The sequence below is a fragment of the Pocillopora damicornis genome, chromosome 9 (assembly GCF_964200805.1).
Source record: "Pocillopora damicornis chromosome 9, jaPocDami1.2, whole genome shotgun sequence".
In the NCBI taxonomy this organism is placed as follows: Eukaryota; Metazoa; Cnidaria; class Anthozoa; order Scleractinia; family Pocilloporidae; genus Pocillopora; species Pocillopora damicornis.
The window spans coordinates 17,297,851-17,312,873 of NC_142678.1; the positions used below are offsets into that span (position 1 = coordinate 17,297,851).

The 15,023-nt window shown below is 41.5% G+C and overlaps 1 protein-coding gene across 4 annotated transcripts in view; it reads left to right on the forward strand.

Annotated features, from left to right (window-relative positions):
* Positions 1-15,023, forward strand: part of LOC113672552 (uncharacterized) — a 36,580-nt gene that overhangs the window by 9,271 nt on the left and 12,286 nt on the right. Inside the window, exons 10-24 of one of the 4 annotated variants that reach the window (XM_089181340.1) lie at positions 517-825; positions 1,275-1,784; positions 2,099-2,221; positions 2,660-2,872; positions 2,993-3,174; positions 3,620-3,784; positions 4,151-4,350; positions 5,338-5,975; positions 6,401-6,556; positions 7,392-7,681; positions 7,993-8,144; positions 8,398-9,084; positions 9,561-9,634; positions 10,344-10,391; positions 10,687-14,919. In XM_089181340.1, the coding sequence (XP_089037466.1) occupies positions 517-825; positions 1,275-1,784; positions 2,099-2,221; positions 2,660-2,872; positions 2,993-3,174; positions 3,620-3,784; positions 4,151-4,350; positions 5,338-5,975; positions 6,401-6,556; positions 7,392-7,681; positions 7,993-8,144; positions 8,398-9,084; positions 9,561-9,634; positions 10,344-10,391; positions 10,687-14,919 (7,980 nt within the window). The remainder of the gene's footprint in view (positions 1-516; positions 826-1,274; positions 1,785-2,098; positions 2,222-2,659; positions 2,873-2,992; positions 3,175-3,619; positions 3,785-4,150; positions 4,351-5,337; positions 5,976-6,400; positions 6,557-7,391; positions 7,682-7,992; positions 8,145-8,397; positions 9,085-9,560; positions 9,635-10,343; positions 10,392-10,686; positions 14,920-15,023) is intronic. The other 3 variants (XM_027188852.2, XM_089181341.1, XM_089181342.1) reach the window with 3 other exon arrangements.

Here is a 15,023-nt window from a genome sequence, read left to right on the forward strand (position 1 = left end):
TGCATGGCCTTGTAACAAACTAAGAATCGAGCCATGTTGCATTTCCTTGTAACAGGTTTCCTTGTAAATTGTTATTGCCAAGTGAGAATTGTTTGTGGTACAAATTAGCAAAGAAAACCTGTCAGAAGTGACATTTGCAGTGGTTGAAGTTTGCTTTAACCCTTAAAACTGTGAGTAAGTACTAAACAGGGATGCTGTGACAATGGTGAGAGAGGAGGGTAGCAATCTCAGTTCCAAAGAGGTAACCATGGCAACTGAAACATAGCCCATCTCAAGGCACCTGTCAACACAACACTGACAAATGTGTCCGAGGAAGGAATGTCTATACTCAAAAATATGGTATGAAGGGAAACCAATAAAGCAACCTAGCAAAGTAAATTGAGTTAAGGGACATGGCAGTGTAATGTGTTAGGGTTTGGACAGGGAGGATTTTCACAGGAAGTCCTGTGTAACTGATTTAAATGCAGCTTTTTCTCAGAAATTTGCTTCTCAATTCCTCTTTCTTCTCTCTGATAGGCCTGTCGTCGATGTGAAGACTGTGGTTCAAATACTCCTGGAGGTGGGCCTACTTCTCGCTGGCACCATAATTTTTCAGTGTGTGATAGTTGCTATCAACAACGTAACAAAGGTCTGTTTTGTCCTCTGTGTGGGAGAGCGTACCGACAGTTCACTGATGTTGCCATGGTGCAGTGTCTCTCTTGTGAGAAGTGGATCCATGCAAGCTGTGATAACATTGATAAGGAAGAATATCAAAAGTATAATGCCAAGGAGTTTCCATACTTCTGTCCAAACTGCAAGCCAAAGAAGGGATCCTTACAGCTGTTGGTGAGTGGCATTCTTAGATCTGTTTTTACTTCATGAAAATTGTTTTCAAAAAGGAGAAATGGATGACCTCAACAAAAATTACATAGATGACTGTCTTCTTTGCCTTTCTTAAATTTTATATCTGTCATAAATAATTCATTCCCTGGATGGCTCTTCTTTCTTCTCTCTCTCTCTCTTTTTTTGTTTGTTTGTTTGTTTTTTTGTAAAGCTGAGATTATAAGGCACATTACACTAGGTTGTAAAATAGGGCAGTAGACAAGAGTAATCCAGATCAATTTTAAATATCATACTTTGTTAATAATTTCATCCATTCAAGTCCTGCTGTCTTGAAGACAGGAGAACCTATGGGTCGGGTTGTCGATCTCAACAATAGATTCTGTCAATGTATCAGAGTGATTAATTGCTGGCCTTGTAACATGAACTAAACAGTTCTGTTTGTTTTGTCTTAGGACAAGAATCATGGACTAGACCTAACATTTACTGAGCAGCACAACCATATGGACATAGCTAATCTTGACTGTCCACCAGAAGAAGACAAGCGTACACTAACTATAGCAGCAGGCCGCATGAGCCCTTGTAACATAGATGATGACCTTCTTTTGGGTCCTCATCTGGATGATATTAGTGCACTGCGTCATTTTGACCCTGTTCTTGATGACACAGAGACCATTCCTATGCCAAACCTTGACAACATTGAGCCTGAGAAGTTGCAGCTAAGTGAAAAGTTACCACTGGACGAGGAAATGGAAGTTGTTGTGAAGCCAGATCATGAGTTGGATTTATTGACACACACAGCTGGTCTTACAGAGCCGTGTTCCTTGCCGTCACTTTCAGTAACAAACCAGTTAATGGACAGACAGCTCACTGTTCCCAAGGCTCCTATGCCCAACTACTATTCACCAAGAAACTATCACCCCCCAAAGCTATCAGGAAAGAGGAAGTTGTCAAGTAAAATCAGGGTTCGTTTATTTGCTTCTTCATGAAGATTTAGTTAACTGAAAGAAACTACTGTACATTGCAACTTGAAAAACTTAGTGAAACACAGCCAACATCTTTTAACTTTTTCATTCATACCTTTTTTTTTAATCTGTACTATTCTTATCCACACTTGCTTTTATTTATTTATTTTTTTTCATTAACATCTTAAAATGTTTTGATCCCATGTGCATGGTTTTGGTTTCCCCTAAGGGGACAGTCAGTAGTACAGCTTGGAGATTCAAGGTGAAATTCTGGGTGGTATTTTTTGAAGCAAGTAATTGTTTTTCTTGTTTAGGCTAAGTCAGGTGGAACTCCTGCAAGGAAGAAATCGAAACATGGTAAACCAGGTCCAGGTCGTCCGCCCAATAAGCTTAAGCACAAAGCAGCACCACAAACATCCCCTGGCAAAGAGAATGTTGTAAGTTGTAAATCTGTGATTCAGATGGATTTTGTGTTACAGTGCAAGTGGTATGTGTAGAGCACAGGGTTGTAGATCATGAACTTTACTTCCAGAGTCATAGTTAGTACTATCTTGCTACTTCAAGTTTTCAGTGTTTGTTTCTATCAGTCTCCTCATACAAGCAATTATCACTGGTGTCTTCTGAAATTGGTTTACTGTTTCCATTTAGACCAAAAAAAAATCCTCAAAAAAATCATTTTGTGGGGGAAATCTTTTGTCAGTTATCCTTTAAAAATACAGGTTTTCAATGAAGCAAGGGTTGCCACTGACTCTATTTCAAGTGGACCTTAACGAGAGACAATTCATGCTCTGTAGTTAAGCCTGATCAAATTTGATTCCTTTAATATTGTTTCGTTAGCCTTTATTGCATGTAACTGATTTACTCTTTTTCCCCAGCCAAAGGCAGCAAATTCATTAGATCAGACCAGCAAGGAAGAAGAATCAGAGAGCTTGCACACTACTCTTGTGCTGTTCTCAGCCGATGATGAATTCACCACAAAACAGGACATGTGCTTGTGCTGTGGAAGTTTTGGCAAGGGTCCAGAAGGACAACTGATAATGTGCTCACAGTGTGGTCAGTCTTACCACCCCTACTGTGTTGGTGTAAAGGTATGGGACTGTGGAGATCAGTTTTCAAGTTCTCCATACTATTCTAAGGAGAATTTGTGAAACATTTGAGATCTTGATGAGTTCATTCTAAGACATTGATGAGCATTTGATCTTGCATAGGTCAACAAAGTGATCTTGACAAAAGGCTGGCGCTGCTTAGATTGTACCCTCTGTGAGGGGTGTGGCAAAGGAAGTGACGAGGCTCGTCTTCTACTCTGTGACAGCTGTGATATCTCATATCACACTTATTGCCTCGACCCACCATTAGGTCATGTTCCTCAGGGTGGATGGAAGTGTAAATGGTGAGTATGAGCAAAGATCATAAGGCAGGAAATATTTTATATCAATTCCATGTGCAGAAGTGTGTATTGCTATTTGATTGATGTGTGTTGTTTTTTTCATCATGCGTGTTCTACATGGTAGATTTTCAGCAACTTGAAACATACTTGTCAGTTTCAGCTGCAACAATATATGCAGAAAGTTGTAACAAATTACTGGCAAATCTGGAAGAAATTTTGTGGTTTTGTGGTCTGTTGACCTTTTCACTCTCACAAGTTGCCAACTGGTATTCATTTACATTCATAAAGTAGACAAGTAGATAGAATTAAGAGCATTTTGAACCAGGAATAATACTTTGATGGATGTGTAACAAAAAAATTCTCGACACAAGCTGACAAAGTAAGATATGTTAATTGGTCAGGAGAATCTTGACTTTGAAAGAGCTTACAGAACTGTTTTTTATGTCAGGTGTGTGACCTGTTTCGATTGTGCAGCTACTACACCTGGAGTTGGTTGCCAGTGGATGTCAAATTACACTCAGTGTGGGCCTTGTGCTAGTAAAACAATCTGTCCTGTCTGCAAAATCAAGTACAACACAAATGACCTTATGATACAGTGTGCACATTGTGACAGGTACATGAAGATAATTATCATTGTTGATACACGACACTGAGGAATTAAATGGTCTTGCCATTGATATTACAAGTAGGAAGCACCTTTGGTGATCCTGTGGTGTTACCCCCTTTTTAGTGTGTTTTATTTGGGGAATAGATGGCACTTTTTATTGGTTTTCTGGTGTGATGTCGGTTTGTAAATCACAAGCCAAAAGGTAATTGCTAGGCAAAGCTTAGAAAAATAACTGCATAAGGAAAGCAATTATTTTGTCTGAACTAATCAGTATTTGCTGTTCGATTTAAGTTTTCACTTGAATGCTCATGAGAAAGTTGCATTTGTGGCAGAGTTACCAGAGTTGAACATTGTTTCCTTCTTTTCCACCAGGTGGCTTCATGGTTCATGTGATGGTCTTGTCAGTGAAGAAGAACTGGATAGAGCGGCAGAATATGGATATCATTGTTTATATTGTCGCCCGAAAACCAAGCGTGCACTTGTCGGTGTCAGTGGTATGTCTTGTAGAACCTCATCTGCTTCCCAGCCTTTCCTCTCCTTCTTATCTTCTGCTGGATCTAACACTCTGCAGGGTTAGTAACCTCATTTCTGTGCACCCCTCCACAATTCCTTCCACAATGCACTAAGAGGAGAGAATCATCACAAAGGCTTTGCAAAAGGAGTTGAAAACATTCAACGTTTCTCTTGAACCCTTTAAGTTTTTCCTTGACACTTTGTTGGAGCATCAGACAACTTTGAACACTTAAGCATCTCAAGAACAGCCAATATTTTGATGTGGTGTCATTTATCATTTCTATTGGGAATGCATGAAACAGTCCTGATTTTGTTCTCACACATTTCCTACAAAAGCAAACCTGTACTAACAGACTCTTGTACTTAGCGTACTAGGACGCCAGAATTAAGCTCTTTGGTGACCTAAATAAGGCACATTTAACTTCAATCTGAAGTTGGTTTTTCTCTCTGTGTTTCTTGCAAACGGCACAAGTCTTGATTTGGAGGGTGTTAACAGAAACCTGTTCCTTATCCATTCTGTCCTATCACTTGCACCATCTGGTTCTCTAGTGCACTGTGTCTTGTTTCCTTTTCTTTACCAATTGACTTCTCTTTAATATCCTTTAATTGATATACATTTTTTGGCATGTTCGTTAAGGGGGCTATGTATTGATGAGTTGTTGCCTTATATTCAAAATCAAGATTTAAATTCTTATACATGTGTATTCCCCTGTGGTAAATTTTATGGATATCTTGTACTGAGGACTTTTTGCATGTTTTGTTTGGAAAAAGAACTGTTTGGAGTTTGAAGGATTAAAAACCCCAAGGACTGACAGAATGGATGTAACAGCCCTTTTCAGTGACAAATGTTCAAGTCACTGCAACATTAATCCTCCTCATGCAGCCTAGCTTTTCAAAGCTGTCAATATTCTTTCAGTAATGAAACCAAACAGCGTACATTCATTCACTTGGGATCAACAAAAGGGAGGGTTTTTATCAGAAAAGTAACTTTCACTCCATATCCATGTAGATGTTCTTCTAGAACTGTGGTGTATGTCTTTCACCAGGTCCCCCATCACCAAGGGCTACAGCTCTACACCATTATCGACCTCAGTCCCTAACTGATGATCTACAACCTCAACTAGATGGGAAGCCTTTACATCCTTGTCAGAGGGTCAACAACAATTTGGTAGAACTGAAACTATCAAACCACTTCAATAAAGTGCAGATGACAGCACCCTTTTCTGGGAACAATGTGGAACTGACAGAGTCTGGTGTGCGGCATATGAACAGGCTGAAGTTACCACCAAGCAGTAGGAGGCGAGTGGTCAAGAGCAAGCTGAAACCCAAAAAGTTTGGTATGCCCACTAGTCCAGTCAAACGAAACAGCTTTGCAGGCCACTGGCAGGACAAAGATGCCATTTTCAATAGGGCTGTTGTGGAAGATGGTAGCATGGATATGGTGGATGATATGGAGAGCCTTAGTCACAAGTCGCCTCTTGTTTCATCTAGAGTCAGTAGACCCAGGCAATCTAATGTGGGGCGCCCAGGAGTTGGTGGATTTGTGCTGCGTGGTCGTGGCTCAGGAGGGAGGAGATTTGCTGGTCGTGGTGCTCGAGCAAATATGAAGAAGAAAGGGCCTACATTTACTCCAACTGCACGAGGGCCTTCCAACTTGAATCATTTGGGAAATCAGTTGTCGCAGGTAATTATTGCACTTTTTGAGACAAGTTGCACTTGTGACTCATGGAATTCCTTTCTTTATCTTTTTTATACTAATTGATATATTATGGGTAGTTGTTTTTTTGGTCAAATCTTACTGGCCTATGTGATTTTTTATTTTCTCTTTAGTTGTGTTCGTTATCATAATCCAACATTAACAAAAGTAAAATTAAAGTGGTTTGAAGTATTTACTGTGTGAAAAGTTTGGCCATAACAGATATGAGAAAATTCGCAAAGTGCGATTGATATAAATTTATGTTATAAAGTGGATAGAAGATAATTGACTTTGAATGTTTGAGACTTACAAGTACTTTTTGGAGAGTGTATAATAACTTATCAGAGCCGTAGACGGAAATGATGTCACTTAGAAACTGATTATGGTTTTTTTTTTTGTGCTGGCATGTGCAGCAGACTTATCAGAGTGGAATGAATAGTCCATCCTTTGTTAGCAAACCTTCGCCATTCGCTGAGTTGGAGCCTTCGCTAAATCAAGGAAGCAACGCCAGTTGGGCTGATGCCTGTGATGAGAATGCTCTACAGGAGTCGTATCCTAAGTGGATACAGGTAGAGTCCTTTTCTGTATTGGTTTTACTAGTTTTGAGGTATTTAAAAATTATTCACCAAAGGCGAAGTGATTATCGTTAAATAATTATTCAACAATCTTCACAAAGCCCAAGGTGAGGTGTTTTTTTTTTTGTATAATTGCTAAGGTGCTTTCGAATTCTGCTATAAATAGTTTTGTAAATTGAAAATTCTGTTACAATTGTTTACATTACTTGTATTGAGACAGCAGCAAGTTTCTAGTAGAATTTAACCCTTTAACTCCCAGATAAAATTTGTACTTCTCTTTACTTACTTACCTTACTTACAATTTTTATGATGTTAGTTCAGAGAATTTTGTATCCAATCAACTAACTATCCCTAAATTGATTTTTTCTTTATTCTCATCACTTATCTGGTTGATATTGTATTGATATTGTAAGGAGAAATTCTGTCTTGGTCACTCATGGGAGTTAAAGAGTTAACAAATTTATTTAATTCCATCAACAACAACTTAGCTTTACTTTCACATATGTTACGCCAATTTTTTAGCATCTTTTATGCTCTTCAGAATTCTATTTTCTTCTATCACGTTTATCACTTCCTGCGTAACATTAACAAAACGCGAGGCCGCCAGTTTGAAATTTAGTGACCCTGCTATAATCACCTCGCACAAGGTGGTTATAGCGAGATATGACGCAACCCTCGTCCAATCGGAGCGCGCGCATATCTATAATCACCGAAGCAATTCTAATCAACTTGTTTATTGTAGATTGCAATACTGGAAATTACTTGATGTGTTGTGGTTGATGTTTCAACGCCTTTTTCAATTTTGTTTTTGTTTTTGTTTTTATCTCAGGAGGCGTTCTTTGGCAAAGACCTTTTAGACACACTTGGTAGAGAGAAACGATCAAAGCATGGTGGTAAGACGCCGTCAACCCCTTCTGAGGATGAAGATAGAGCAAACCAAGACCCTTTCGCTGTGAGACAAGGTTCAATCCCCCCCGACAGGCAGCAGACCACGTTTGATGGCCCAGGACAAGTTCCATTTCAGATGGTGCCTGGGGAAGAGAGACAGCATCCTGGTCACTCAACACAGCTGCTTCACCAAACAGGTTTTCCAAGAGGATCATTGAGTGCTCATGACAAGTAAGAATCTTTAATTTTTAACTTGTAAGTTTGAGCAACTTCTTCCACCGGTGAATACAATGTGTTGGCCAAATTTCCAATAAACAAAAGGTTAAAAGTTAAAAGGTTCGGAAACTGTTCAGAGCGCTTTTTAAAGCAATTCAATTCTAGGATATCTTTTTTTTCATCAAGTTGAATCTCACGTAGTGAAAATAATGATTAATAATAATAATAATGACGATGATGAATAATTTTCCTTCCTTTACCATTAATGACTTGAAATAAACTTTAACTCTTCTTGTGGTAAATGAATGTGATGTATATTTTCTTAGCTGGCAGCAATCTGCCAATGCAGACCCATTTCCATCGCATGCCATCCACCTGACAGAAGACGTCCCCAATCCAGACGCTCTGTACAGCTCACTGGATATGCTGACAGATGACTTACCAGGAACTCAGAATGATTCGCATTCCACAAACAGAGGTTAGCTTAGTATGCTACAGACACTGTCCACTTTTTATTAAAGTTTAAGTGTTCACTGTTTGGCTGGTTAAATGTTTTACCTTCTTGTTCAGCAAGATTCTTCTTTTAAGCCGCGGACCATAAACTCGTATCATTTGTCATGAAGAAAGATTGTATTGTTTTCCCCAATGGTGAAGATTTGGCTCTCGCGGCAAACTTTGCTGTGTTCTGAATTTTACTTTTAATTTTATTCGTTTTCGTTTTGTTTTTATAGCACTTCAACAACCAGCTTCTCAACATCCTTCCTCGGCACCCACCCCCCAGTCACATATTCCTACGGCAGCATCCTCTTGGAATCAAGCTCAGACTCGCCCTCAGGGAAACGACCTTGATATTCTTTGCAACACGGGAGACATCCTACCTCACGTTGATGGGCAGGAAGTGGAAGACATCTTCATGGATATTGAAAGAGAAATGAACATTGTACCGCTGAGCTTTCTGGATTCTGAAATGGACAACAACGTGGCCAACGTGCAGGAGCAGTTTCCACCACAGAGTGCTAACTCTGTGTCAGGTCATGGTGTCGGCTTTCAAGCAAGCCAACATCCAATTAGTGTTTACAACCAAGGCACTGCCAATCAGGGTTACAATCCTGGCACAACACACTTTCAGAGTGGAGGATCGGCTTATCAACGGGGCCCTCAGAATCACATCGATGGCTTCGCTAATTCCGTTGTACAGGGTCAACTGGGTTTCAACCACAACAGTGCATTCCCTAGAGGGAATGAATTTGATCTGGATGATTTACCAAGGGAGAGGCGCAGACCTCCCAGCCCACGGGTAGACCCGATGAAACAACAGCAGAAATGGGAAGATGACGAAAAGCTAGGGGCAACTGCAACAATATCGCCGGTATTATATGCCAACTTGGAACACGTTAACCTGAAGCAGGAGTATCCAGGTAAGTGACGCTTAGCTAAAAAGGCCAAAAGAGTGAACTAAATGCACGTTTCTTTGGCTGTGGTTTGAAGTGTGGATAGAAATACAAATTTTGACGTGGATCCGTTTTTGGCTTGGTCTTACTGTGTTTTTCTAAAATGGTTATATTCGAAGATATTTGATTCATGCAGGATTCTCATTTCATTCATTCACTTCTAACCTAATTTCACATGTTATTTAGATTTTCACATAGTTGAAACCTTATTTGACACAAAACATGATTTACCGAGCAAAATTCTAAAACAGATGATGCTGCAGACAATCAATTCAATTAGTTGTTGTCTTTAATCAAATAGTGTGTGGCGCGTCATTTTATCGTAATTGGAGGCGTCATCAACTCAGCGGTTGATATTGTAGGATACTCTCCCAAGTAAGGCCGTTAATTTGTTTCTTTAGTGGTGGTTATTACATGAGTCCTTTCTTTTCAATTTGTTGTAGACTGGCCCAACAGGTACAGAGCAATAGCAAGACTTTGGCGAAAACTTTCAGTCGAGCAAAGGGAACCTTACAGGGTAAGTTAAGTTTCTTTATCATGAAACGCTAGGACGATGTTTTGGTGGACATCTCTTCTGGTTGTTGGCAATATTGTTATTGTAACCCTGTATTAACTCTTTAACCCCTAAGAGTGACCAGCATCTAAATTCTCCTTACAATATCACCCCTGAATCACTCATCAAGGTAACAAGAATAAAAGAAATGATCACCAAATAAAGAAGCTCTTGATTGTTTACCAAATTCTCCCTGTCAGCAGCTAAGGAAATGTATAGAGAACAGTATGGAGAATATGCACACTGATGTTAGGGTGGAAAGGGCTAAGCGGTCATCTCTATAACGCGTTCTGTTTTGTTGTTGTTGTTGTTGTTGTTGTTGTTGTTGTTGTCGTTGTCTTTCACCTGTATTGATATTAAGAATTATCTCTCAAGTTAAATTTAGTCCATGTTTATCTCCTGCAGTCACTGTTTGTTCTTTGAGTTGAAATGTCGTCAACTTATTGCAAATTATCTTTCTTAGAATTGCACTGTTTGGACAAATATTACACACTAGCATCACAATAACCTGTATTTAGCGTTATTCCCCTTGAGTTAACACAGGTTTAACTGTAGTAACTTTGATCAAAGCGTCCTTATTTTATCGAACAAGACGTACTACACACTAAAGACGCAGGCCTTGTCGTTTATTTAGAGTCTCATGTAAAGTAATGTAAAATAATCTATTTTGCAGTTAAAGGCGAGGGATAACCGTGTCCGACTGAAAGATCAGGGGAAAAAGGTAGGTAAACATTTCTAAGTGTAATGGTATCAGGGCGTTATATTGTGCACCCCAGTACGGGTTTAAACTTTTCTAAAAGAAGATTGAGAAAATACCCTCAAGATATGCCATTTTGAATACATACGCAGAAATAAGAACTGGACGTAGAAGTTGGAGTGAATGTGATGAAAATGCTGAGAAGAATAGTGTTGGAAAAAAAAAGGTGTTAAGTTGTCGTGCTGAGCACCTCTGTTTGCAGTGTGATTATAAACTAGATAATTAATTTTGTTTTATATTTCTTTCCTTTTTTACGCAGCTGATTGCAAAAAAGGAGGAGAAAGCAAAGTTAGAGTCTCAGAAGGCCTTGCAATTAAAGCAGCAACAGCAACAACAACAACAGCAGCAGGAACTGCAGTTACAGGAACAACAACAGCAAATGCAGCACCAGCAGTTAGAACAGCAACAACTGCATCAGCAGCAACTTGAACAACAACAGCAACAAATGTTGCAGCACCAACAGCAACAACAACAGGCTCTACAGCTGCCCTCTCAATCTTCACAAGGTCAATCTCTCTTACATCAGCATGACCAGCGTTCAACGTCTACGACTCTTTGTCCAGTCACAGATAGTCCAATGCTTCCAGTAAATAGTGTTATGCCAGTTCCCCTAACACCAAGCACACCTGCAAGGTCGATTACACCTGTGACTCCCGGCACTCCTGGCCCCTTGACCCCGACCACACCCACCACACCCACGTTCAGCCAAGTGATGGGTCACCCGCCAATTGGACCTGTGATTCCAGCAACTATGGCAGGTCATCAGTCAGCAGGCAAAACTACGAGTAACAAAGGGAAAAAAAGTAAAGAGGAAAAAGAGAGAGAGAAAGAATTAAGAAAGCAGAGACTACGCATTCAACAGGAGCAAGAGCGGCAGTGGAAAATCCTCCAGCAGAGAAGAGCTTTGGAGCAACAGCGTCAACAACAGCAACAGCAGCAGGAAAATGTCTTGCTTCGACAGGAACTCAAAAAACAACAGCAAGCAAAAGGAACTAAAGTACCCGATGAACAGAAGAAAAAGCGTTTATCTAAAGGTGGAAGACGGGCTTCTGCGCAGGCTTCTAAGGCCTCTGACAAATCTGGAAGTGGCTCACACGACTCGCCAAATTTTCAAAATAGCGTGGCACCCCCTGATGGAGCTGAAAGTAGACTAGAAGAACAAGTATTACCTGCTGGCCCTTCGTTTTCGTCAGCACCCAGAGCTAATGCAAACGCCCTGGCATCTACTAGTCAATATCAACATGAACCGTCTCTTGACTTTTTGACTCCTTACGATACACAAGGCAATGGATTGTTGGAAGACAAGCAGAGTGATGGAAGTGTCATGAATCCTAGTCATCATCCCCCGAACTCAAATGCTGGTGACATCCATTCTGCACAGGCAGGTGCTAACCACCAGTTCCAGAGACCTTCGCTTTGGGAGAAGGAACATGGGAACGAGACAGTGCACCCTGCTGAGGAATCAATGTGGGAACAGTCACAGAGCTGCAGTCAACTTCAAGACCAGAAACAAAGTAATGGCTCACTGAGTTTAACTCAAGTTTCACAGGCACATGAAGGTTCTAAGCATAATATATGGAGTTGTGACAACTTGCAACCTGAGACAATACAAGATCAATCGGGGATAGAAAATGCACAAGGCAGAGTCTTGTTACTTGAACAAAACACAAGACCTTTACAAGAAGGGGTCCGGCAGGAACAGAATTCTCAGAATAACTTTGGTAACAATGAGCAAGTCATTTTTAACAGTGAGAGACAACAGTGGTCCCATGCTCATGTGCCTGCAATGCCTTCATCTCAAGCACCAATGCCAAGTCAACAATTGAGTTCTGATAGTGGAAAAATAGTGCACCAACCAGCTGTAACTGACTCCTTGCAGGCAGTTCCCTTTTCAGTGCCACAGCAAGTTGCATTGAAACCCACAGAGCAACATCAGCAGCAAGCTATGGAATTGCAACAACCTCCACAACAAATTCCTGTTATGCATTGGCAAGAGGAACTGTCACAAGTTCGAGCTCAGGTGGCTGCTGCTCATGACCTTCATCCTTCCCAATCTGTAGTTCCTTCCTCAGCTCCAGCACCTCCGGTGGCACCACCTCCACCCCCATTGCCATCATCCCAGCAACCACCTACTATTCCACAACAGCCATACGAAGTGGGTGCTGGATGGCTACATCAGGGCCAGTTACCTTCTCAAGTACAGACACAACCAATGGTCACATTCCCACAACCGCCTCAACCTCACCAGGTACATGGTCCTACAACGACACACGTGGCAATGCCTCAGACACCATTTCAACCTCCACCTCAGATCCCTATCCAAGTGCCACCCAATCATCCTACCAACCAACCCATTTCAAGTCAACCTCAGGATAGTCAACTGCAACAGCCACAACAACAGCAGGACATGGTTCAGCGACAACAACGAGACCAACTCATAAGAGCCCAACAGCAGCAGTTTTTTCAGATGCTTCAGCAGCAACAGGCGTTTCAACATCAGCAGCAGCAACAACAGCAGCAGCAGCAGCAACAACAACAGCAGCAGCAGAATGCAGCTATCCAACCAGGATTTGCAAGGGCACGGTTCAATACAGCTATCAACACCAAAGATCTGCCTGAAATTGACACAGAAGAGGAACATCAAGAAAGGCTTCGTTTTCTCTATCGCCAGCGCCAAGCACAAAAACAGCAACAGATGCAGATGCAAGCTCAACTGATGCACCAAGCTTGGATTCAACAGCAACTTGCTGCTGGAGGTGGTCAAGGAGTTGTTCCACCAGGTGTACTGACAATGGATTCATCCAACCCTCAAATGTTGCAACAGTTTGCTCAACAGATACGTCCCCAAATGCCAGACATGACTCAACAGCAATTGCTCGCTGAATATCAAAGGAGAATGACGCAGCGGCAAGACATAGGCCAGCAAACTGTTCAATATGATAAGGTTTTGCAGGAGCTCCAACAACAACAAGGGATCCCTGTTGGAAGTGCTCATGCTGTAGGCCCTTTCATTGAAGTTCCTCATCAGAGATTTGGCTTGAGACAGCCAACTTCTATGGTCCAACCAAGTTTGAAGCCCATTATGCCATACGGGGGACTTGATGGACAGTTCATTGGTCAACAGCAGCAACTTTACAAGATGCAGTTGCAGCAACAAATGATAATGCAGCAGCAGAAAAAGGAAACTTCCCAAAGGAGCTCCCCTCGAGCGAGTCCTGCTGCAGGAAAGGCTAATGCAGGGGAAAGTAGCAGTGAAGTCAGTGGGAGTGTGGATGATGATAAGCTCAATGGCACAACTGTGTTGTCAAGTCATACCAACTCTGAAACTGAAAAACTCCCTGATAAATCCGAGGGCTCTGGAACAGAAAATGAAAAGCAAGTGACCAAAGGAAAAGATGTTAGTGCAAGTGGAACAAACCAGGTTGCCGGTAGTACTGCTGAGACATCTCCTGAGTCTGTGGAAGGCGAGAAGCTAGAGAACACTAATTACGAGAAAGACCATTGTAGTAGAGACAGTAAGAGCGAACAGGAAAGTAGAGAGGTTAATGGTACAAGAGCCACAAACAGCTATGAAGAGAAGACTAGCAGCCTAAACTCTAAAGATATTAGTGCACACATACCGGGAAGGTCTGACGATTATGACACCACAGCCATTCAGAGGGAAGAGCTACCTAGTGTTGCCTGTGGGGAAAAGAAGGCCAATGAAGACTACGATGTCGAAAAGGACCTTGCCTCAGCCAATGTAAATTTTGATAGCCCTTCAGATAAAATATGCTTTGGTGCAGGGAACGAGAATAAGTGTGAAGGTGGAAATGAATCAGAGGGATGCTCTGGAGAACAAAAAGAAGCTTGCATTGAAACACAAGGGGAGCAGGTGGCAGTTGCTCAAACTCTTGACTCCAGCAAATTGGAGGGAGCTGCAAACATGAAAGAAGTGTCCCATCAAGAGGGGAAACCCCAATGTAAACCTGAACCCTTGCTTGAAACCAACCCAGCGCCTATTCAGCCACACAATGTAACCAGCCAAGTAAATTCGGTACCACCTCCTCATCCTCAGTTGCTGCTGCAGCAGCAGTATTTGGTATCACAGCAGGAGTTTCTACAAATGCAACAGCAAAGACAAGTTCTTGTGCAGCGGTACCAACAGTTGCAACAACAACAGCACCAGGCTGGAGGACAAGACCCTGTACTAGCAGGTCAGATAATGACTGTTCAATCGCAAGGACAAGCTCTCCAACAACGCATGTTACAATACTGGCAACAAATGCAACTTATACAACAGCAGCTGCAGCTGGGGGGAACAGTACATCAACAGCTTGCAATTCAACAACAGCCACAGCAGGTTCAGCAGCAACCACTCATAGCTCCCCAATGGCCTGCAGGAGTCCCACAAGGACCTCCGGTGCCAACACAAGTGGGAGTGTTTCCGGTGAGGCCTGTTGTCATGGGTGTTCAGGGCCCTTTACAGCCTGGGGTGCCTGTTATTGAAAAGGTACGAGCTGTATGCTTAAAATAAAAATTAACTTCCCATCACATTTCATGGCAAGACTGATGAAACATCATAGACTTTTTGTTTTGTTTCTAGCTTAGTTGTAT